The 25,358-nt window shown below is 50.3% G+C and overlaps 1 protein-coding gene across 1 annotated transcript in view; it reads left to right on the plus strand.

Moving 5' to 3' along the window:
* dnah5 (dynein, axonemal, heavy chain 5) overlaps positions 1 to 25,358 on the plus strand; it is a 521,599-nt gene that overhangs the window by 403,443 nt on the left and 92,798 nt on the right. The window contains exons 66-67 of the mRNA XM_072509474.1: positions 6,457 to 6,700; positions 21,956 to 22,070. Coding sequence (XP_072365575.1) covers positions 6,457 to 6,700; positions 21,956 to 22,070 — 359 coding nt within the window. The remainder of the gene's footprint in view (positions 1 to 6,456; positions 6,701 to 21,955; positions 22,071 to 25,358) is intronic.

The raw sequence follows: 25,358 nt of genomic DNA on the forward strand, positions 1-25,358 counted from the left end.
TCCAAAAGATTAGGTGGGGTTACTGGATTACGGGGATAGGTTGGGCTTAAGTAGGGTGCTCTTTCCAAGGCTCGGTGCAGACTCGATGGGCCGAATGACCTCCTTCTGCACTGTAAACTTTATGATTTAAATGTTTCGAATGTCTTTGCTATGGGCTGTGAATGCAAATGCTTGTGGTTATAAGGGGTTAAGTAATCAAAGGAATTTATAATAATCTTTATTAGTGTCACATGTAGGCTTACAGTAACACTGCAATGAAGTTACTGTGAAATTCCCCTAGTTGCCACACTCCTGTTCGGGTACACAGAGGGAGAATTCAGAATGTCCAATTCACGTAACAGCACGTCTGTCGAGACTTGTGGGAAGAAACCGGAGCACCCGGAGGAAACCCACGCAGACACAGGAGAAGGTGCAGACTCCGCACAGGCAGTGCCCCAAGCCGGGAATCGAACCCAGGTCCCTGGTGCTGTGCGGGCCACTGTGCTACCATGCTGCCACCACTGTGCAACCGTGCCGCCATAAAATTAAATACAGTGATTATTGCACTATAATAATTATTTTTTTTCTAATCAATATAGTTTTTTTGATTGCATATTTATGAATAGACATTTGGGACCTTTTTTTATTTCCTCTCAGCATGGGTCCTGAGGTTTGCCCATGGTGGATACTAGGAGTTGACGAGCGCTTGTGAGGGAAAAAAGTGTGGGTGGGAGAAATAGGTTGGCATGAGTTGGCACTAAGCTGTCATAAGGGCCATAAACGGGCATGGAAAATGGATAGCCATTGAAGGTATGAAGTGTTGGGGGGAGTTGGCAGAGGGGCATAGGTTAGCATAGGGTCTGTAAAAAGCATGGGGAGATTAGGTGGGGGCATATATTGGCATGGATGGTATGAGGAGCTATGGGGTGTGGGTGGGGGCATGAGATGGCTTGGGTTGGCATGAATGGGGCATGGGGATTGTGTGGAGGGTGAGGGCAAGAGGTTTTCTTTGTTGTTGTTGGGTTTTGTATGCAAAGGGAACAAAATGCCAGATCACCAAGGCCAACCTTTCACCCAGCTCATCTCCAAAGCCAGCAGCTTCTGAGGTACCTCCAAACTGTTTCTGGAATGGATGGTGTGGGTATGTGCCTGACTCCCATTGCACCCCACTCCTGGTACAAAAACTGGAATTTCCAGGTTAGTTTTCCAGTAATCGGTTTCACAGAACCATGAATGTTCCTGCTGCAGAACAAAAATTCAGGTTGGAATGTTTTAACTTCCTTTAATGCTGTGACTTCTAAGAACAGGCACAAGACAAGTTGTCTTGTGCCTGCTTATGCCATTTCCAGCTTATGAGTCAGAAGATATTGTGGAATGAGAGATAAATGGGATTAAAGGAGGAATAGATATGCAGGTATCCTCATCAACAATTCCTCCAACAGCCACAGCCTCAGCAATGCTCCAATGGTAAGCCCTATATTGTCTATTGCATGCGCACCACGGATGCTACCTTTGCAGTGCCATGCGCCAGTGGCAAAATCTCCTGTGACAGAAGGCTGTGGGACTCCTCCATTCAGCCTTGCAGTCATAGGAATGTCGCTGACAACCCTTTCTGGTATTCCCGGCTCTGCTTTTCCATCTCAAATAGATGAGGGATGTAAGTGTCCAGAGGCACGGTCCCTTACTGGGACACAGCAGACCTCCAATTGTCCAATCCCTGGGATGTTCCTGCCTCCACCTAATGTGCATCAGAAGCAGTGTGTGCTCACCAGATAGTGACCCAGAAACGTGCTTGCTATGTTCGCCCACCAAAGTGTGTGTATCTGCGATGATGGGTGATGCAAATGATGCCTGTGACGCATCATTTGTTTCCTCCTCCAAGTTCTCCTTCGAGCTGATGGCTCAGGTGGGCGGAGAGACACTGCTTGTAGACAGGCCAGGCTCATCGATTGATGTTCCTGCTGGGCAAGGGACATGGTTTTAATACAAGGCCTAGTCAAGAGTTTGGATTAGAAAGAACTCACTTGAGACTGGTATTTGGATGAATGTGCAGTGGTTCCTCAATTTTCTCTCAAAGATTCACCTCATTCTCAGCACAGGTGTGCTCCTGCTCCTCCCTTGTGTGTTCCATGGCCCTCTCCTTGCATGGAGTCAGGCTCCTCAGCACAGGGCATCCCACCGCCTATTTACTCTCACTCTCGGTGGTTACGGATGATCTTCTCCTACAGAAATAAAAAATGGGAATGGTGTGAGCCAGATGCCTGGCAGGTCAGAGGTCGATAGCAACTGGCATGTGTGGGTACTACACCTAAGCAGGGAGGGGTCTGATGAGAAATGCCAGGGCGGTTTGAGGATGCTGCTGGGAGGTTGGGTGCTGGAACTTGCGAGGTGGTGGCATGTGGGTCTCGGGTGATATTCCAGCAGGTGATGGAAGGGTGGAGTGCCAAGAGGAGATCTGAAGCACTTATCTTGCTGATCGCAGTAGGCCATTCATCTTTTTCCTACATTACACAGTGCTTCTGGCACTGACCAGTGCTGCCAAGGTTTTCCTGGTGAGATTTGTGACCTTGTTGGAGGGCCTGCTGCCAGCCTGAGGGTATATTATGGCATGACTCTCCTCAATAACATCAAGCAAATGGCTGAGGGCCCCCTTAATAAATCTAAGAGCTGATTTCCTAGCTGCCATCCTCCTGGCTTGAATCAGATCAAGTTCTATGGAGCCGTTTAAGTGCAGCTTCATTGAAGTGCCCAGATAACCTCCGGGGCGGGCACCTCAGACACGGTGTTTTTCACCTGGGAGAAAGAAAAGTTTTCAAAGTGCCTGACTCTTGCAATCTGGATCGAGCTGCACAGGCCGGTGGGAATCCCACCAACTTTCTTGCTGAAAATGTTATTTTGTCATATATTGGGAATATTCCACCCCCTGACTGTGTGTGTTGGAATATGCTCCACTTGACCGAATGAATGCAATATCAGTGACATTCAAGATGCTTGACACCGTTCTGGGAAAAGCAGCTGCTTGATTGGTGCTGCATCCACTATCTTAAACATTCTTTCCCTCCACCCGTGCACAGTGGCAGCGTGTTTACCATCTGTAAAATGCATTGGATGGAGCTCATCAAAATCCCTTAAACACCTTTCAAACTTCACCCTTTTTTTGTGATTCCTTCTTGGGATGTAAATGTCACTGGCTAATTGCCCTTGAGAAGGTGGTGGTGTGCTGCCTTCTTGAACTGTTGCAGCCCATGTGGTGTAGGTATGCCCAGAGTGCTGTTAGGTCGGGAGTTCGAAGGTTTTGATGCAGCAACAGTAAATGAATGGCAGGATAGTTAGGATGCTGAGTGACTTGGAGGGAATTTGCTGGTGGATGGTGTTCCCATGCATCGGTTGCCCTTGTTCTAACAGGTGGTAGAGGTTGCAAATTTGGAAAGTGCAATCGAAGAAGCCTTGGTGATTTGTGCATTGCATCTTGTAGCTGGTATACACTACTGTCACTGTGCGCTGATGGTGGAGGAAGTGAATATTTAAAGTAAAAGATGGAATGCTGATCAACCTGGCTACTTTGTGTAGGATGGTGTCACATTTCCTTTTTAGAAATATTTTTTAATTCGTTTTTCGTCTGCATACATAGCAAGGTTGTATAGTGACAAGTATATTACATAGTGATAAACCAATCCTAGTCTACTGCACGCATTTACAAATTTTCTATTGGAGAGGTGCTGCCTCCTCCCCACGCCGCTCCCTACATAGGATTTGGTCGGCGTATATGTTTCCTTATTTCACCCCCCCACCCCACCCCCCACCCCCCTCCTCCTCTCCTTCCTCCTTTTCATTGGTGATTGTGGTCCCTCTGTGGGCCTCCCCACCCCCATCCCACTCCCCTCTGCTCTTTTGGCTGTTTGCTACAAACCGGTCTTGGAAAAGGTTGGTGAATGGCTTCCGACCCCCGGATGGCAAATTTGATTTTCTCCAGTTGGAGAAATTCTGACAGGTCAGTCAACCAGTCAGCAGCTTTGGATGGTGCTGCTGATCGCCGTCCCTCCCCACAAAGAGTTCTGGCCGGTCAGATAGCCGGAACACTGCCACTTTTGGGCACGGCGCCACCCTTACCCCCAAAACCTTGGACATTGCCTCGAAGAAGGCTGTCCAGAACCCAAAAAACCTGTGGCATGTCCAGAACACGTCGGTTTGGTTGGCTGGCACCGTTCATTTTTGTCCTCCACCTCCGAGAAGAACCGGCTCATTCGGGTTCTGGTTAGGTGCGCTCTGTGCACCACCTTTAGCTGCATTAGGCTTAGCCTAGCACATGTGGAGGTGGAGTTGACCCTGTTCAGTGCTTTGCGTCAGATTCCCCATCCTATTTCAATCTGCAGCTTCTCCTCCCATTCTCCCCTACTCTCGTTCAATGGGGAGCATGCCTTTCCCAAAAGTCACTTGTACAGGACTTCCCAAGTCGCCCGCATCCAACAGTTCTTCTAATTATGTCCCGGTGTCCGTGGGTATGTCGTTGTTTCCCTACGGAAGAAGTTTTGATTTCCATGTGGCGTAATTCGTTCCCCCTGGTCTGTTGAAGCTTCTCCATCAGTTCTCCTAGCATTGTCAGTCTGTTGTCCATGTAGAAGTCATTAACTGTCAGTGTCCCCCTGTCCTGTCTCCACCTTTTAAAGGTGCCGTCCATTTTGGTTGGCACAAACCTGTGATTGTTGTAGATGGGGGCCATAGTGGACATTTCGGTCAGACCAAAGTGTTGTCTTAGTTGGTTGCATGTCCGGATAGCGGCTATTACCACTGGGCTTGTAGAGTGCTTGGCTGGTTGAGATGGGAGTGCTGCTGTGGCCAGGGCCTGGAGGGACATTCCTATGCAGGGGCTCTCCTCCATTCTTACCCATTCTGGTACCTAAGAACAAAGAAAAGTGCAGCAGAGGAATTCCATGCCTGAACCGACCATGCTGCCCGTCTAAACTAAAATCTTCTACACTTCCGGGGTCCGTATCCCTCTATTCCCATCCTGTTCCTGTATTTGTCAAGATGCCCCTTAAAAGTCACTATCGTCCCTGCTTCCACCACCTCCTCCGGCAGCGAGTTCCAGGCACCCACTACCCTCTGTGTAAAAAAAACTTGCCTCGTACATCTCCTCTAAACCTTGCGCCTTGCACCTTAAACCTATGCCCCCGAGTAATTGACCCCTCTACCCTGGGAAAAAGTCTCTGACTATCCAAGACTATCTGACTATACCTTTACCCATCCCCTCACTCTTTCTGCCGTGGCTTCCCAGTGGTAGCATTGCAGGTTTGGGAGGGCCAGGCCTCCCCTGCTTCTCGTTCTTTGCAAGACTTTTTGGGAGGATCGTTGGAGTATCTTGTCTCCAGACTCCCCAAAGTCTGACCACCATCTACAAAGCACAAGTCGGGAGTGTGACGGAATACTCTCCACTTGCCTGGATGAGTGCAGCTTCAACAAAACTCTAGAAATTTGGCACTATCCAGGACAAAACAGCCCACTTGATAGGCATCCCATCCACAAACACTCCCTCCACCGCTGACGCATAGTACCAGCCGTGTATATCATCTACATGATGCAGTCTAGGAACTCACCAGGGTTCCTTAGGCAGCACCTTTCAAACCCATGTTCAGTACTATCTGGAATGACAAGGGCAGATACATGGGAACACCACCACCTGGAGGTTCCCCTCCAAGCCACTCATATCCTGACTTAGAAATACATCTCCATTCCTTCACTGTTTTGGGGTCAAAATCTTGGAATTCCCTCCCTAACAGCACTCTGTATGTACCTACACCTCAGAGACTGCAGCAGTTCAAGGAGGCAGCTCACCACCACCGTCAGAATAGCAACTAGAAATGGGCAAAATCAAATATTCTTCCAGGTACTTTAAATACCTGGGGGAGAAATTTGGCCTTTGCCCAAACTGTGTAGGATGTCAGCAGAGTGATTGCTCTGTGTGTCACTTTGTGCTGCCTGCACTAAATTCAACATCGGATCCCATTTCAATGGAAGTGGTGAGCTGAGGGCACCAATTGTGTTTCTCAAAGCAGTTCACCACTTGCGGCCTAATGAATATCAGCGAGCTCTGACATCGAGCCAATCACAAGTTGGAAAGCGGGGTTTTGGTTGGTAATTTTGAGTATCCCGTTGCATTTCTCACTCAAAACTCTCACATATGTAAAATAAGCTTGCAGACCCAACTATTCTTTCAGGATTGGCAATGAGTGAACAACATTCCAGGGAGAAAGGAATAATCACTACACAAGTCATCTTGCTCCCCTGAATGGAACATGATGCAACTGATCAAGGGTACTTCCAACCCCTATGGTTGAAGTTGCATCCTGTTGGGCAATGTGGTGAATCTCAATTTCTTAGCAATACACTGCACATTCTTAGGATGCTTGTGGATTATAATCACGCAAGAGAATGCTAAACTGTTGTTTCAAATTAAGACGTATGATTTGTGGAAAATAGGAGCTGGAAAAGGAGCGAACGGATCTAATGGAGGACGTGACATCAAATGAAAGGAAGATGAAAGAGTTGGAAGACAATCTACTGTACCGTCTGACGAGCACAAAGGGCTCCCTTGTAGAGGATGAAAGCCTTATCACTGTTCTCAGCAATACAAAAAAGACAGCTGAGGAGGTCACGCAGAAACTGCACATAGCTGCTGAAACAGAAATACAGATTAATGCTGCCCGTGAAGAGTACAGACCAGGTGAGAACACATTTGTTACAAATGGAGTAAAATGCTTGTCGTGTTAAGCACACTGAGATAACACGGGCTGCAACTGGATGCAGCTTTAAATGAAAGATACTCCAGACCTTGTAGTTAGTTCAATCTGATTTATTGAACCTGTCACACAGTTAGCACAGTTCTCTGTGAGTTCGACTCTCTGCTAACCTAAGTGTGATCTCTCTGTCTGACTGAACCAGACTAGCTCTTAGCCAGGTGCTGGAGGTGTTATGTGATATATACACCCTGACTCGCTCTGTAGATGTCCCCAGTGGGAAGAGGCGGAGTGTGAGTGCCTCGTGCCTTTTATAGCGGGAAACCACCTCTGAGTGTTCTGCCTGCTGATTGGTTATGTCCTGTTCTCTGTGTTGATTAGCTGCCTGTCTGTATCTCATTATGTGCATGTCTGCATATCATGACCTTGACGTTAGCTCAATATGATTTATTGAACCTGTCACACAGTTAGCACAGTTCTCTGTGAGTTCGATTCTCTGCTAACCTTTTAAAAAAATGTTTTTTATTGGATTTTTGCACAGAGTATATTTTGCCGTTATGTACACAGGATATGATATATCTATATATATGTAAGTAGGCATCCGTTCGTGCCGGCGAGGCACTTCCGGAGGGCAATCCTCGAGTGGGTCTGGTGCCGGTGTTGCCCCTCATTTTTCCTGGTCAGATTTCGCTGCAGTTGTCTTCTAGTGCACGCTGCCGCCTCAGCTGGCCCTCCCGTCCTCCACCTGTATTCTCCTTTTTCTCTGTTCCTGTGGATGCCAGGTTGGTTAACGTTTCCCTGCCCCCCCCCCCCCCCCACCTACCTCCCTGACTCTCCTCTATTGTTCCCTGTCTCTTCCCCCCCCCCCCTCCCCCCTTGCTGGTGGTTCTCCTTTCCTTCCTCTTAAAATGAGTTGCCCCCCCCGCTCCCGTTCTATCTCCCCCTCTCATGCTTTGGCTGCTTTCCCCTGGTTCCTGGCTACCTGGCTATTCTGCTCCTTGTTTGTTGGCCACAAACAAGTACCGGGACAATTGGGTGAATGGCTCCCACATTCTGTGGAAGCCGTCGTCTGACCCTCGGATGGCAAATTTAATTTTCTCCATTTGGAGAGATTCCAAGAGGTCGGACAGCCAGTCTGCAGCTTTGGGTGGTGCTGCTGACCACCAGCCGAACAGGATTCTACGTTGAGCGTTCAGGGAGGTAAAGGCAAGGGCGTCTGCCCTCCTCCCCAGGAATAGATCTGGCTGGTCTGAAACCCCGAAGACCGCCACTTTCGGGCATGGCTCCACCCTCACCCCAACCACTTTGGACATAGCCTCGAAGAAGGCTGTCCAGTACTCCACAAATCTGGGGCAGGACCAGAACATGTGGGCGTGGTTGGCCGGTCCTCCTTGGCACCGTTCACATCTATCCTCCACCTCCAGGAAGAACCTACTCATACGGGTTCTTGTTAAGTGGGCTCTATGCACCACTTTTAGTTGCGTCAGTCTGAGCCTTGCGCAGGTGGAGGTGGAGTTGACCCTATGCAGTGCTTCTCTCCAGAGTCCCCACCCTATCTCAATCCCCAGGTCCTCCTCCCGTTTCCTTCTTGTTGCATCCAGTACGGTGTCGGCCCCTTCTACTAGTCGATCATACATGCCGCTACAGTTTCCTCTCTCTAATATGCTTGCGTCCAGTAACTCTTCCAGTAATGTCTGACGTGGCAGTTGTGGGTAAGTCCTTGTCTCCTTTCGTAGGAAGTTTCTGAGCTGCAGGTACCTTCGTTCATTCCCCCTGGTCAGCTGGAATTTCTCAGTTAGTTTGTCCAGTGTCGCAACCCTGCCGTCGGTGTATAGGTCCCTGACTGTCAGCGTCCCCTCGTCCTGTCTCCACCTTTTGAAGGTGGCGTCGTTCAGTGCGACCACCTCTGGCATGCAGTCTTCTAGTTTTTTGGCTAGAACCTTGGCCAGTATTTTGGCATCTGCGTTCAGCAGTGAGATGGGTCAGTATGACCCACATTCCGTTGGGTCTTTATCTTTCTTAGGTATCAGCGAGATTGAGGCCTGTGCTAGCGTGGGTGGCAGTGTGCCCTTGGCCAGGGAGTCTGTGAACATCTCCCGCAGTTGCGGGGCCAGTGCTGTCGCGGATGTTTTGTAGAAGTCCGCCGGGAATCCGTCCGGTCCCGGTGCCTTCCCCGCCTGCATGGAGCTTATGCTGTCCATAATCTCTCCCAGTGCTAGTGGTGCTTCCAGGCCCCATTTTCTGCCCTCCCCCAAGACTGGTATCTCCAGTCCATCAAGGAATCGTTTCATCCCGGCCTCCCCCGTTGGGGGCTCTGAGGTGTACAGCCCTTGGTAAAAGGCCCTGAATGCCTTGTTGATCTTTTTAAGGCTCTGTTTGTAATGCGCCTCTAGTATCCCTGATTTGCGCAATTTCTCTGGTGGCTGTCTGCTTTCTCAGCTGGTGTGCTAGCAGGCGGCTGGCTTTGTCTCCATGTTCGTATAGGGTCGCACGTGCCTGGCAGAGTTGGTGCACTGCTTTCCTGGAGGAGAGCAGATCAAAGTTCCTTTGTAACTCTTTCCTCTCCGCCAGGACCTCTACGGTCGGGGCCTCGGAATATTTACGGCCTACCTCCAGTATGGAGTCGACCAGCTGCTGCCGAGCTGCCTTTTCCTCCCTATCGCTTCACATTTTGAAAGCGATGATTTACCCTCTTAGTACGGCCTTTAGCGTATCCCAGAACATGGAGGGCGAGACCTCCCCGTTCTGGTTGTTCTCCGTGTATTCTGCTATGCCCACGATATTGTTTCGTTGAAGGCCTTGTCAAACCTCCATGTGGGCCGTTGGACCCTGCCTGTTTCGAGCCTCGCCTCCATGTAATGTGGAGTGTGGTCTGATATCACAATTGCGGAGTATTCCACTTTGACTATCTCCGGAAGCACCGTTTACCCCACCACAAAGAAGTCAATTCTGGTGTATACGTTGTGTACTGGGGAGAAGAAGGAAAACTCCTTCTCCCCTGGGTGGGTGAACCTCCAGGGGTCCACCGCTCCCATCTGTTCCATAAAGTGACCGAGTTCCCTTGCCATGTTTGCGATTTTCCCCGTCTTGGGGTTCGATCTGTTAGTCGTTGGGTCCTGTACACAGCTGAAGTCCCCCCCCCCCCCCCCCTCCCCATGATTAGTCGGTGCGTCGCTATGTCAGGGATTTCTGCCATGGTCTTCTTGATGAAGCTCGGGTTGTCACAGTTGGGCGCGTACACGTTAACTAGTACTACCGGTGCCCCATCCAAGGCCCCGCTGACCATGACGTACCGTCCCCCTGGGTCCGCAACCGTCTTTGTCGCCCTCAACATCGTCCATTTTCTGACCAGTATTGCCACCCCCCTGGCCCTCGTCCCGTAACAGGAATGGTAGGTCTGTCCCACCCGGCCCTTTCTTACCCGCAGTCGGTCCTGCTCTCTCAGGTACGTCTCTTGAAGGAAGATTATGTCTGCCTTCATGCTTCTTAGGTGGGTGAGGACTCTGGATCTTTTCACTGGGCTGTTGAGTCCCCTTACGTTCCAGGTGACTATCCTGGTGGGGGGCTTCTGTCCCCTCGCTCCTGTGGGATTAACCATATTCACCTGGTGGACGCGCCCCTGCCCTCCAGGGTTCCCCCTTGTTAGGGGGCCGTCCTGGATGTCACTGTCACTGCTCTGTCCATGCGGTCGGGCCCCTGCGCTCTGGGGCTTCCCTCTGTCCAGGGGGCCCCCGCCATGGTCGCCCGCTGTGCGGCCACCATGCGGGTAGCCCCCTTCACTTTGGGGCTTCCGTTCGCCCAGAGGCGGTACTGGGTGGATGCTTGCAGCGATTCCTTGTTCCGAGCCCTTCGTTGCGGCATTCTGTAGCCCTATTGCTGTTCCTTTTCTAGCCTTGTTTGTCCCTCCGTCCCTGTATTCCGCCCCCCCCTGTGCCGTCCCCCCCTCCCCCAATCCCTCCCTTTCCTCCCCCTTTCTCCCCCTCTCCCGTATGTCCCTCCTTTGTCCCTCTTTCCCCTGCTCCTGTCACCATTCGCCCTCCCGCCCCTGTTGAGTGGTCCCACCCGCCCTCTGCCTGGCGCTGTCCCCTCTGTTGGGGGCGCGCTGCGGCCCTGCTTTTTCGCATGTCCCCGGTGCTAGCATTCTTGCTAGTGCGGCGACCCCCCTCTGGGGTGTTACTGTCTCGCTTCTCCCCTGCACAGCCTCTGTGTTCTTTTGCCCGCTCTTCCCCCGCCCTACCCTGTACTCCCCCTGTTTGCTCACCCTTCTCCGCTACTCTCATACCCTTGTGCTGGGGCCTGGTTTCCCACCTATGTCGGTTCATTGGGTCGCGGTTTGCTTTCTGTTCAGGGTGCGCTTGCCATGTTGGGGGTGGGGGCCGGGGGGCCTGGCATTGCCCCGTGTTTTTACCCTCGCTGTTGGTTTTCCAGCCCATGTTCTTCGATAAATTTGTTTGAGTCGGCGGGGGATGTGAAAAAATACTCTCTTTCTTGGTATGTGACCCAGTTTCGCTGGGTACAGCATACCAAATCTCACCTTGTTCCTGTGAAGGGCTGCTTGTGCTCTATTGAATTCGGCCCGTCTCCTGGCGAGGTCTGCCCCAATGTCCTCGTACACTCTAATGAGGTGCCCTTCCCATCTGCAGGTTCTGTTTTGCCTGGCCCAGTGCAGGATTGTATCCCTGTCTTTGTACCATTGCAGTTTGGCTATAACTGCCCTTGGGTGTTCCCCCGTCCTGGGTTTCAGGCACAGCGACGGTGCGCTCTGTCCAAAGGTTGGGGAAGGCTTCCCTCCCCACTAAGTTTCCCAGCATCTCGGCCATGTAGGCCATGGGGTTTCTACCCTCGATCCCCTCTGGTAGGCCCACTATCCTGACATTTTGTCTTCTTGAGCGGTTTTCCTGGTCGTCCACCCTGCCCTTCAGGCTCCCCTGCGTTGTGCCCAGTCTCGCCACCTCCTTCTCCAGGGCCGTGATCCGGTCGCTCCTGTCAGTCGCAGCCCTCTCCAGCTCCTTAATGGTCGCCTTTTGGTTTCCAGTTTCTCCTCCTGGGCTTCCAGTTTCTTCTCTGCTCTGCCCAGGGCGAGCTGCACCTCCGCCAGGGCCTTGGCCATTGCTGTCTGTACTGCGGCCTATATGTCTGCTTTGGTCCCTGCCTTGCTTTCTTGCTGGTGTTCCCTCAGCGCCTCGGCAAAGGCTGCCTTCCAGTTCCCCTCTGGCCCAGGGGGAAAATGCTCCTGTCTGCCCAGTTCTCTTAGTTGCGGCGAGGCTTCCATTCCGCCGCTTCGTGTACCAATTAGCTCGTCTGAGTGGGCTTGTGTATTGCCCCATTTTCTCCCTCTGCTTTGGCTCCCTTCTGGCCCTTTCCGCCTTATTCCCCCCTTCCCCTCTTTTTCTCTCTCTCTCTTCCTCCCCCCCGCCCCCCTTCTGAGGAGACTCTTTTCAGGTAAGTTTGGTTTTCCTTTTTGAGAAGCGTGGAAGGAGAGAGGGAGTGTTCTGTCCCTTTAACAGTTTTCTTTTCCTAAGTCAATCTTCTCTTTTGTTTTTCTTTTTTTCCTTTCTTTCCCCCCCCTTTTTCCCCCCTCAAAAAGAGGGAGTTTTCATTTTCTTTTCCCCCCTCTCCTCCTCACTCACCCAGGAACCAGAGGGAGAGAGAGAGAGAAAGGCTTCTCGGGCCGGGAGTCCCCCTTTGTTCCGCCACTGCCTGCCTCGTGTTGGTTGCCGCCGGGGGGTCGGGCCTCGCTGCTGGCTCGGACCCCGCTTTGGCTCAGGCCGCTGCTCCTCCTGCCCCACGCTTTGCTGCCCCGCGTTATTGTCCCGTGCCCTGCTGCCGCCCGCGTTCTGCTGTGCGGGGGGGCGGGTAGCTCGGTCGGCGAGCCGGCCCGTGCTCCGCTGTGGAGTCTCCGTTCGGTGGGGGGGGGGGGGGGGGGGCTCAACTCTCTCCGGTCGCTTCCTGGTCTTTGGCCCCCGGCTCCTCCCGTGTACCTTTCCTCCCTCCGGCTCCCTGCGTCCTCCTCTCCTTCTCTCCGGGGGGGCTCTCCCCTCGTGCTTCTCATGCCGCTCGCTCCGTTCTCGAGCGCCCGGGTCTCCGGCCCCGCTGTATCTAGGAGTCCAGGTCGCTTCTCTCCCGCTATGCAGGGGCCCAGTCGGCGTAGCTCGCGCACCCGGGCGGGCGTTCTTCGTGGGGGGAACGGGACGTGACCATGTTCCCCTCCTCCGGAGCTCCTCTATGTGCAACCGCTCCCCTCCACCGCCGGAAGTCGAAAAAGACTCTCTGCTAACCGAAGTGTGATTACTCTGTCTGACTGAACCAGACTAGCTCTTAGCCACGTGCTGGAGGTGTTATGTGATATATACACCCTGACTCACTCTGTAGATGTCCCCAGTGGAAAGAGGCGGAGTGTGAGTGCCTCGTGCCTTTTATAGTGGGAAACCACCCTCAAGTGTTCTCCTTGAACATTGGTTATGTCCTGTTCACTGTGTTCATTAGCTACCTGTCTGTATCTCATTATGTGCATGTCTGCATATCTTTTGAAATGTTTTTCTGCAGCATATGTGAAAGTATTTCCATGTGTAGGCCGAAAAACTAACTTATTTACATACTATGGCAGATGGGAACGTATGTACATGTGAAAACAGGTGTCTACTGTACGAAAACAGAACAGAGCAAACAAAACAAATGTTCATTAGCCCAGCCTCTGGGGCTTACGTCTGATCCTGGTCGACCGCCGGAGAGGTGGTGGTGGGGACAACGGGGCCTTGATAGGCGGGTTTGAAACCTGACTGGTGGCCTCGTGGTTCGAGGTATCAGGAGGTGGCACAATAACAGATGGAAACAACGAAGAATGTGGTTGCGGGCGGGCAACTGTGCGCAATGCCCGTCTGTTTCGCCGCACGGCTGAGCCATCAGCCATACACACAAGATACGATCGAGGAGCAGCCTGTCGAACAACAACAGCTGGAGCTGACCAGCCTCCATCAGGTAGCTTGATCCGAACAGCATCCGCCGGGGATGGCACAGGCAATTCAGTGGCATGAGCGTCATAGCCTTGCTTTTGCCCGTCCCTGAGTTTCTGCACCTTCTGCAGCACCGGGAGGTGATCCGGATCAGGCAAGTGTATGGCTGGAAGAATCGTCCGCAGGTCCCTGTTCATCAAGAGTTGAGCCGGTGTCATGCCGGTCGACAGAGGGTTTGCCCCTGTACGCAAGCAGCGCAAGGTTAACGTCAGAAGCAGAATCCGCGGCCTTGCAGATGAGCGGCTTCATTATGTGCACTCCTTTCGCAACCTTCCCGTTGGACTGCGGGTAATGTGGGCTGGAAGTAACATGGTTAAACTGATACGACTGGGCAAATCTTGACCACTCTTGGCTGCTGAAGCAAGGACCGTTGTCGTTCATGACAATGAGTGGAATACCATGCCTGGAGAACGTCTCCTTACAGGCCTTGATGACGGTCTTGGATGTGAGATCTGAGAGCTTCACGACTTCTGGGTCGTTGGAAAAATTATCAATGATTAATACATAATCACGACCATTGGCGTAAAAGAGGTCGATGCCCACCTTGGACCATGGGGCGGTCACGATTTTGTGCTGCTGAAGCGTCTCCTTGCTCTGTGCTGGCTGGAAACGTTGACAGGTCGGACAGTTGAGGACCATATTCAAGATGTCCTGACTAATCTCAGGCCAGTAGACAGCTTGCTTGGCTCTGCGCCTGCACTTCTCGACACCCAGATGTCCCTCGTGGATTTGCCGGAGCACCAAGCTCTGGAGACTGAGTGGAATGACAATGCGGTCCAGCTTGAGGAGGATACCATCAACCACCATCAGGTCGTCCTTCACATTGAAGAATTGAGGGCACTGTCCTTTGTGCCAGCCATTGGCGAGGTGGCGCATGACACGCTGCAGAAGAGAGTCTTTGGCTGTCTCGTCGCGAATGCGAATCACATTTTCATTCAACGCCGGGACGTTGCTGGCCCACAGCTGCACCTGTGATTCAATCTGTTGGATGAATGCCGGCGGGTCAGCAGGCAAGGTTATGGAACGGGACAAGGCATCCGCAATAATGAGCTCGTTGCCAGGCGTGTATACTAGATCAAAGTCGTACCTTCTGAGTCTGAGGAGGATGCGCTGCAGCCGGGGCGTCATGCCGTTCAGGTCATTGTGGGTAATGTGGACCAGAGGCCTGTGGTCCGTCTCGATGGTGAATATTGGCAGGCCGTAGACATAATCGTGGAACTTGAGAATTCCAGTGAGAAGCCCCAGGCATTCCTTTTCAATTTGGGCGTACCGCTGCTCGGTGGGTGTCATCGCCCGTGATGCGTAGGCAACCGGTGCCCAGGATGTGGTGTCATCGCGCTGGAGCCACACCGCGCCGATACCGTCCTGGCTCGCATCTGTTGAGATTTTTGTTTCCCTGTCAGGGTCAAAAAATGCCAATACAGTGGTGAGCTTGGCTTTCAGCTCCAACCACTCTGCTTGATGAGCTGCCTGCCACTCAAAGGCAGTAGACGTTTTCACCAGGTGTCTGAGGGCCGTGGTGTGAGAGGCCAGGTTTGGGATAAACTTGCCCAAAAAGTTTACCATGCCTAGGAAATGCAGCATCGCCTTCTTGTCTTCAGGGGTCTTCATGGCTTCGATGGCCTTGACCTTGTCTGTGTCTGGGCGCGCACAATGCTGAGATATCTGGTCACTGAAGAACTTAAGTGTTGACATGCCAAAGCAGCCACTTGGCCCTGTTCAGCTTGAGGCCATTGGCATGGACACGGCGGAATACCTGCTGGAGACGAGAGATGTGCTCTTCGGGAGTCGTGGACCATGTGATAACATCATCCACATACACACGAACCCCTTCAATGCCCGCCATCATCTGCTCCATGATTCTATGGAAGATCTCCGAGGCCGAGACAATGCCGAACGGCATATGATTATAGCAGTACCTGCAAAACGGTGTGTTGAAGGTGTAGAGCTTTCTGCTGGACTCATCCAGCTGGATTTGCCAGAATCCATGTGACGCACCTAACTTTGTGAAAAACCGGGCGTGTGCCATCTCACTTGTGAGTTCCTCCTGCTTCAGGGTGGGGTAGTGTTCCCGCATGTGATTCTAGTTGAGATCCTTGGGATCAATGCAGATGCGCAGCTCCCCCGAAGGCTTTTTTTAAACAGACCATCAAGCTGACCCAGTCAGTCGGTTCTGTAACTTTGGAAATGATGCCCTGGTCCTGAAGATCCTTTAGCTGTGCCTTCAGGCGCTCCTTCAGTGGAGCCGGGACCTGGCGTGGAGCATGGACCACAGGCGTGGCATCAGGTCGTAGCAGGATCTTGTACCGATATGGCAGAGTGCCCATCTCGTCAAACACATCCGGGTACTGAGTGAGGATGTCGTCAATGCCGGCTTGAAGATCCACATTTGGGGAGGTCATTGCGTACAAGGTTTAGCTGCTTGCATGCATGTGTGCCGAGCAGGGAGGCCCTGTCTGGATTGACGATTTCAAACCTAAGCTTTGCGTGAATGCTCCTGGTGGAGCCAGCAGATGGCAGGATCCCAGTGCTGTGATGGCATTGCCATTATAGTCCAGGAGCTGGCAGGCTGCTGGAAGGAGCTTGGGTGGCTTCTTGATGCGGTTGAAATCTGCTTGTGAAAGGAGATTGGCAGAAGCACCTGTGTCCAGCTTAAACTGGATGGAGCATTGATTTACTTGTATCACCGCACGCCATTCGTCCGGAGAATCCACAGTGAAGACAGACAGGCTTTGTGATGATGTTGGTGAGGCATGTTCACGTGTGGTAATATTGCCCACACAGTAGGGGGACTCCAGGCAATCGTCCTCTGGATCCGTTGTACTGCCTGGGTCAGAATCCTGTAAATCTTGTACACTACGAACGTGCCGGCGTTGGAATTGGGAGCACTGGCCTCTGACTGGTGGTGCAGACCTGCACAAGGCTGCATAGTGTCCAGGCTTCCCGCAATTTAAACATCGCCTGCCTCTTGCAGGGCAGTGTTTCTTTAAGTGGGCGGTGCTGCAGTTCGGGCACGTCATGACGTCGTTACGCTCCGTGCGTCGTCGCACATGCACAGTGCGGTCGGCAGACGTTCGCACCTGCGCAGTGTGGTGATCGGCTTCTTCGTTATCCCATTCGCATCGCGCATGCGTGGGGCTCTGGGAAGAGTGTGCGAAATGGCCGCTTTCATCAATGCTGAGGCGCTGCATCCGGGCGATGGCCTGCACACTCTCTGCCTCGTGGGAGGCAGGTTTCTCATTTTCAGCCGATTTGTATTGGGAATACCGATTTTTGGCGTGCTCATGCACTGTACATGTTCCAATCGCGACTGACAGGGTCATATGCTTGACTTTTAAAAGCTGCTCTCTCAGAGGATCAGAGTGCACTCCAAAAACGATTTGGTCTCTGATCATGGAGTCAGCCATATCACCAAAGTTGCAGGACAGCGCTAGTAGACTGAGATTAGTTAAGAAGGAGTTGTAAGATTCATCTTTACCTTGTAGTCGTTGTTTGAATATGTAGCGCTCGAAGATTTCATTGGTGTCCACTTCACAATGACTATCAAACTTGTCCAGGATGGTCTGAAACTTTTGTCCTGGCCTTCGGTGAAGTTAAACGAGTTGAAGAGTTGGATGGCTTGATCCCCCGCAGTTGAGAGGAGAAGCACAATCTTTCTTGTATCAGACGCACCCTCGAGGTCTGAGGCTTCGATGTACAGCAGAAACCTTTGCTTGAAAGTCCACCAGTTGGCACTGAGATTGCCGGAGGTCCGCAGCTGTTGAGGAGCCTAGATCTTCTCCATGGTGCCGGGATACATTTGCTGGTCGTCACAGAACCGATTGAGGTTAACTACCTGGGGATAGCAGTCTTCTGGTACCATGTCGTGTTAAGCACACTGAGATAACACGGGCTGCAACTGGATGCAGCTTTAAATGAAAGATACTCCAGACCTTGAAGTTAGTTCAATCTGATTTATTGAACCTGTCACACAGTTAGCACAGTTCTCTGTGAGTTCGACTCTCTGCTAACCTAAGTGTGATCTCTCTGACTGACTGAACCAGACTAGCTCTTAGCCAGGTGCTGGAGGTGTTATGTGATATATACACCCTGACTCACTCTGTAGATGTCCCCAGTGGAAAGAGGCGGAGTGTGAGTGCCTCGTGCTTTTTATAGTGGGAAACCACCCCTGAGTGTTCTGCCTGCTGATTGGTTATGTCCTGTTCTCTGTGTTGATTAGCTGCCTGTCTGTATCTCATTCTGTGCATGTCTGCATATCATGACAATGCTGAGCCAGATTTTTCTCAGCTTATTTGGCAAATTAACAGTGTCAACCATTTGTCAGCTTTACCCTTGCCCGTAGACTTCATTGCATGGATGTTTTTGTCAGCTAACCATCCAAAAAGCAAACATCCTCTAAGAAGCACCTGGGTCCTGTGTAAACAAGGCAAGTAACTGTGTACCTTTTCAAACGATGGGCTTGAAGGATCCTTCATGAGCAATGCAGAGTCCGAAGCAGGAAATATCCGTGAGAATATTTAATTCAATGTAAAATCGGGTACAGAACACAAATCAAAAGGAAGATTGGATTAAGAGAGGGTGACAAAATGAAAAATATTTTTTGAGCTCCAAATTATGTTTCTTTAAATCTCCAATATTAAAATTTGAAGGAATAAAACTCCATGCTTGTAAAGATTAATGTGTAGCAGCAGAGAGCTTGTTGGCCTCCAACCAAGATTTCTTATTCATCGCCGCCCACTCGCTAATGAGTGTGATTGCCCACCTACTAAACTCCGTGTTTGGGTCCCACGTTCTGTAGGTCCTTGTGTGACTGATGAGCCCGACCCTAGAGCCGCATCTTCGACCGCACACTTGGAGGTATTTCCAGGGTCAATTCTTGGACTCCGGATCGTTGGTATCCGATCTCCAGGCCTCCTCATGCTGTCAGGTGTCCTCGAAGAATTGTGCCCCTTCAACCAGGAGGTTTCTCCAAGTAGATTTCTTCTGAGCAAGGGTCTCCCAGGCATTGACCTCTATGTTGCATTTTTTGAGAGAATCTTACTCTGGGATCGACAAACCCTAATCATTCAATATGTTTGAATATTGGGTCCAATGGCAAGATGTCATTTTCTGGAAGCTTATGGAGAAACATTGCATCTCAGATGCTCCTGGAATTCTGTTTTTTTGACTGCATTTGAATGGGTGCCAAAGTTGATATTGCATATCCACATAATAATGGTGAGCATTGCCAGCTCTACGATTATTTCAACAGCAAATTCCAACCCAGTCTCCTGAAGGTGAACTTAATTTCTTTATGTTTGCATTATTGGAATATTGTCCAAATGATCTTTATTAAAATCTGAATTCCTGTTGGGGCTTTCAATATGTGCTAAAATCATAAATTATATAATATATTTTGCAAAGAATTCCAAGAAGATGTTTTGGGACTATGCAATGTATTCAGCTTTCAGATACAAACCAATTACATTCTGCCCCACTTATCAACTCTTCCATTGAATCCAAAGGCTTCTGTGACTTGCCTTTTCTGCCTCTCCATAAACATTTATGCAGAAATTTGTCATGCTGCTCTACCCAGCTAAGATAACTTATTTGTCACCAAATCTATTTTATTTTATCTTCACAACCGTGGCCCCAACCTCTTCCTCCTTGGCTGCAGAAACCTTTACAACAACAACTCTCATTTATATAGTGTAACATGGTAAAATGTCCCAAGGTGCTTAATAAATGAATGTCAAGGTAGGCTGGTTCAGAAGGCCAACCGTGGTTCCTAGGAACACTAGTTCAAATCTGTAAATGAGTGGTAATAACAATCTTTATTAGTGTCACAAGTAGGCTTACATTAACACTGCAATGAAGTTACTGTGAAAATCCTCTTGTCGCCATACACCTGTGCCTGTTCAGGTACACGGAGGGAGAATTCAGAATGTCCAATTCACGTAACAAACATGTCTTTCGGGACTTGTAGGAGGAAACCGGAGCACCCGGAAGAAACCCACACAAACACGGGGAGAACGTTCAGACTCCGGACAGAGAGTGACCCAAGCTGAAATTGAACCTGGGACCCTGACGCTGTGAAGCAACAGTACTAACCACTGTGCTATCATGCCACCCAACGCACCCTAGCCCTCAGCCCTCACCACCGCCCAACCCGCCCCCCCCCCCCCCTCCCCCCCCATGCCTCCTCACGACTTCACTACTTCTACAACTTCATAGGCTCAGCAGGTGGCTTGACTGTCATCAGTTTAAAGCTCATGGGGCAAATAGGCACACGTTAACATCTGAATACTGTTGAATGCAGAAGCGCATTTTTTCTCTGAACATTTTTACCGTGCTGGTCAATTTACTGATCAGTTACCTTTTCTAAACAAAGCCCTATCATAAATCATTGCATTTGAAACATATTTAATCTATCATACACCCTTACATTATGACAGGGGAAGTTGTCACAACTTTTGAACTTGCCTATCAAAAAGTTCCCAATTTCAGATCAGGCTTCCCTTCTGGTTCATGACTGCTCTGAGATGTTGTCAATCAAACCTCCAGACAAAACAGGCCCACCTCCTTGGAAGTAGCGGGAACTCTAAAATACCCAATCTTGTAATGGAGTAGGAAAGGGAAGATACGTGCCACTAACATTAAATCCAGCCCCTTCTGCCCTCCTCAACGTTTACTTGCCCACTGAGGTTTGTATTTTCCATTATATGCATTGCCCTTGGTCTCTTCATTTAAATCATGAATATAAATTGTAAAAAGCTGAGGCAATCAAAATGATCCTTTTGACACCCCACTAGTGACAGCCTACAACCTGAAAATGACCATTTATTCCTTGCTCTCTATGTTCTTTAATAAATTCATTATTCATGCTAATATATTACCCCTAATTTAGTGGCACCTTATCAAATACTTTTTGAAATAATAATAATTATTATTATTAATGTTATTAACGCTTGATTAAGGAAGTCATGGTAGCACAGTGGTTAGTACTGTTGCTTCACAGTGCCAGAGTCCTAGCTCCGATTCCTGGCTTGGGTCACTGTCTGTGCGGAGTCTGCACGTTCTCCACATTCCTGCATGGGTTTACTCTGGGTGCTCCGGTTTCCTCCCATAAGTCCCGTAAAACGTGCTATTAGGTGAATTGGACATTCTGAATTCTCCCTCTGTGTCCCCGAACAGTCACTGGAGTGTGGCGACTAGGGGATTTTCACAGTAATTTCATTGCAGTGTTACTGTAAGCCTACTTGTGACAATAATAAAGATTATTAATATAATAGGACACTTAGTAAACCAGAGTATATTTAGGCAAAGTCAACATGGTTTAAGGACGGAAATTTATCTTGGACAAATTCATTAGTGGCTTTGAGGATCTAACTAGCAGGATAGATAAAGAAGAATCAGTTGAAGTATTAATCAAGAAATAAGAAGAGCTTGTAACAAAGTTAATGTAGGAATGGGGGTTTTAATCTTCATACAGACTGAACAAATCAGAAGTGGTTTGGAGGATGGGTTCACGGGATGTATTCGAGACAGTTGCATACTTGTCCCGACCACTAACCAGACCGGTAAGATTTCCTAACCTAAGAAGTGTGACTACCTCCTGGTATTCCAGTAACTCTCCCCCTCCCTGTTACCCTGCAGTGTCTGCAGCTCGAATATCAGCTCAATAGAAGATGAGATAACACAAAATGCCAGATTTACTCCAGAGGTCTAGAAACATCTGTGGAGAGAGAAATCATGTTTGTGTTTCAGATTGGAGACCTTTCGTCAGGTCTTCATCATGAAAATGAGTTATTCATTTCATTTATTGATTGCAGGAGCTTTCTGTGCATTAAATTGGTTTCTACATTTGCTTACAAATCAATAGTGATAGCACTTTGAAAGTAATGTTTCTATATAAATGCAAGTCATTTCTTTACTGAAGATTAGCAAAATATTATTGGCTTACAGTTTCAAGATCAATTATAATCTGGGTATTCTTTGGGGGAATTTTGGACAATGTAGATCTGAAAATCCATAGGAGCCTTCATCTGGCTTCACTTAAAGTTAATTGGACCAGGGATGCAATTAATTTAAAAAGCATTGGCATGTACCTGTCTTCTATTTTCTGCCATAAGATTGTTGGTTCAGGGAGGGGTCTGCCCTGCCCCCGATTGGCCTCCTTTTTAAAGGTACTGTATGTAATGTTTGACATCCATTATATAATTGTCTTTATTTTACTGTTTTTTTTCATAGTTGCAACCAGAGGAAGTATCCTGTACTTTTTGATTACTGAGATGAGCATGGTGAATGTTATGTATCAAACCTCTCTACGCCAGTTCCTGGGGCTCTTTGACTTGTCATTAGCCAGGTATTGAAACCCTTCATGAATATATTTCTTTAGATGCTAGTGGACAACATTTTAAATTATATAAGGGTGTATTTTCCTCTGCTTAAGACTTGCCAAATGCTATTATTTAACAATAGTTATTTAGGAGAAGATTATTGATTCAACTTCACACACACTGAAAATCCCAATGACTTTACAAATTAGCATATTGCTTCTAGTTTTATGAGGATATGAACATATGAATTAGGAGCAGGCGCAGGCCACTCGGTCCATCGAGCCTGCTCCACCCTTCAATAAGATCATGGCTAATCTGATTGTGGCCTCAACTCCACATTCCGCCTAACCCGATGATCTTGGACTCACTTATTAGTCAAGAATTTATCCACCTGTGCCTTAAAATTAGTCATTGAGTCTACATCTACCAGTCACTGGGGAAGAGGAGTTCCCAAGATTCATGACCCTCCAAAAGAAAAGGAAATTTTCTAACTTCTGTCTTAAATGGGAGACCCCTTGTTTTTAAATTCTGTCCCATATTTTAGTTAAAACAAAAATCATGCTAATCTTGAAAACGCATACATAATTCAAAATTATGTAATTTAGAATGCTGTCTGAAGTGATCCTGATCTGAGCTTAATAATCATTGTGGATAGGAGCTTGAGAGTACAATTTATTTTACTGCAGCTTGGAAGTTACTCTTGTGTACTGTTACCTTACAAACAAGAATGTATTATGTTAACTTTCTTTCTGAACTGTGCTAATAGAGATGTTTTTCAATGTTCCTTCTGTGCAGTACAGCGCCGTGCAACAAACAGGCCACACAACACCAACGGGCGTGGGGCATCCTCTGGGGGTCTGGGGGGTGCTGAAGGGGTCCCTTGTGTTGGGGTGGGTGCGGTGAGGTGGGGTCGGGAGTGTGGGGCTTGCCCCGTGCGGGGCTTTGTCTGGGTGTTTAAATCGTTACTGTTGAGCCTCTTGGCCTCTGTTTCTTACAAGAGGTCAAACAATTACGTCTCAAACAAACTCTCTACACTGAACGTATGATTCAGCTCAATTTTATTAACTAATCTTCAGTAAAATACACTATGTATTCAAATCTTATGCGATACAGATGATCAAAAATTGTCTGAAGGAGGACTTCCGGTTGCAGCTATGCTGAGCTAAGTCGCACGTTTGGCAGCTCCCGCCAGAAACGGACTTTTGGGCTCTTTTTAGGGGCCCCAGCGGCATTTGTTCGACGGTTCCTAGTGTGGGAAGGTGACAGTACGATTTCCCCGGCACTGTATGGATTGGACCAGGACTGGAGCTGTGAAAAAAGTAATTTTGGTGCAGCAAAAAGTGCGAGGGAGGAAAGCCAAGATGGCGGCGGGTGGAGACCAGGCAGCGTGGGCGCAGTAGTCGCAAGAGCAGCAGGAGTTTCTCAAGCGCTGCTTCACGGAATTGAAAGCCGAGCTGCTGCTGTCGATGAAGTCTTCGATCGACAAACTGGTCGAGACCCAGAAGGCCCAAGAAGTGGCGATCCGGGAGGTGTGCCAGAAGGCCTCGGAGAATGAGGATGAGATATTCGGCCTGGCGGTGAAGTTGGAGGCGCACGAGGCGCTGCATAAGAAATGGCAGGAGAAGTTCAAGGACATGGAGAATCGGTCGAGGAGGAAGAACCTGCGGATTCTGGGTCTCCCGGAGGGAGTGGAGGGGTCGGATGCTGTAGCATATGTGGTCACGATGCTGAACACGTTGATGGCCGTGGGTGCCTTCCCGAGGCCCCTGGAGCTGGATGGGGCCCACCGAGTCCTGGCGAGGAGGCCCAAGTCTAACGAGCCGCCATGGGCGGTATTGGTGCAGTTCCACCGCTTGGTGGACAGGGAGTGTGTCCTAAGATGGGCAAAAAAGGAGCGGAGCAGCAGGTGGGAGAATGCAGAGGTCCGCATATACCAGGACTGGAGCGCGGAGGTGGCCAAGAAGAGGGCCGGGTCCAATCGGGCTAAGGCGGTTCTACATCGGAAGGGGGTGAAATTTGGGATGCTGCAGCCGGCTCGACTGTGGGTCACGTTTAAGGACTGGCACCATTACTTTGAGACGCCGGAGGAGGCGTGGACCTTTATTCAGGCCGAAAAGTTGGACACGGACTGAGGGTCGGTTGTGACGGGAGTTCGGGAGGGGGGAGCTATTGTGGTTACTGTGCTTTGGGGGATGTTCTGTTCTGTCTGTATTGTTTCCTTGGGTGCTGGGTGGGGTAGGATGAAATGATTCGAAGTGGGGGTTTTGTGAGAGTGTGGGCATCGGTGGTTCGAAGGACGGGGCCCCGTTGGGGTGAGGGGAGATGGGAGGCCTGAGGTGGGGGAGCTGGGATTAGGCCACAAAAGGGAGCTGCGCCAGTGAGGGCGGGGCCGGTTTGGTGGAAAGCGCAGGCTTTTTCCTGCGCTAGGGAAGGAAGGGGTGGGGCCGGGGAGGAAGGGCGGTGTTGGAGAGGAGCGCCTGCTGATGGACAGGAGGGGGGGGCGAGACTACCACACTGGGGGGGTCGAAGGAGTGACGGGAGTGCTGTGGGGGGAGCAACGCAGCTGGCGGGGAGGGGGGGGACTGGGTTGCTGCTGCATTGGCCAAAGCGGAGCTGGAACTCGGAGAGAGAGTCGGGGCGGGGGTCTGCCGCTGGGAGGAATGGAGAGTGCGGGAGGCGCGGGCACGTGGCTGGCCTAGAAAAGGGGATGGTAATCGGGGGGGGGGAGCCCCCTGATCCGGCTGATAACTTGGAATGTGGGAGGCCTGAACGGGCCGGTCAAGAGGGCCCGTGTGTTCGCACACCTGAAGGGACTGAAGGCAGATGTGGTTATGCTCCAGGAGACGCATTTGAGGGTGGCAGATCAGGTTAGGCTGAGAAAGGGGTGGGCAGGGCAGGTTTTCCACTCGGGGTTGGACGCAAAGAATCGAGGGGTGGCGATTTTCGTGGGGAAGCGGGTGTCGTTTGAGGCGCTGAACATCGTGGCAGACAATGGAGGTAGGTATGTGATGGTGAGCGGTAAGCTGCAAGGGGTGCGGGTGGTCCTGGTGAATGTGTGTGCCCCGAATTGGGACGATGCCGGATTTATGCGGCGCATGTTGGGTCGGATTCCGGACCTGGAGGCAGTGAGCTCGATAATGGGAGGGGGACTTCAACACGGAACGGAATCCAGCATTGGACTGCTCCAGGTCCAGGACAGGTAAGAGGCCGGTGGCGGCCAAGGTGCTGAGGGGGTTTGTGGACCAGATGGGAGGAGTGGACCCATGGAGGTTTGTCAGGCCGGGGGCCAGGGAACTTTCTTTTTTTTCCCACGT

Source organism: Scyliorhinus torazame, chromosome 6 (assembly GCF_047496885.1).
Source record: "Scyliorhinus torazame isolate Kashiwa2021f chromosome 6, sScyTor2.1, whole genome shotgun sequence".
In the NCBI taxonomy this organism is placed as follows: domain Eukaryota; kingdom Metazoa; phylum Chordata; class Chondrichthyes; order Carcharhiniformes; family Scyliorhinidae; genus Scyliorhinus; species Scyliorhinus torazame.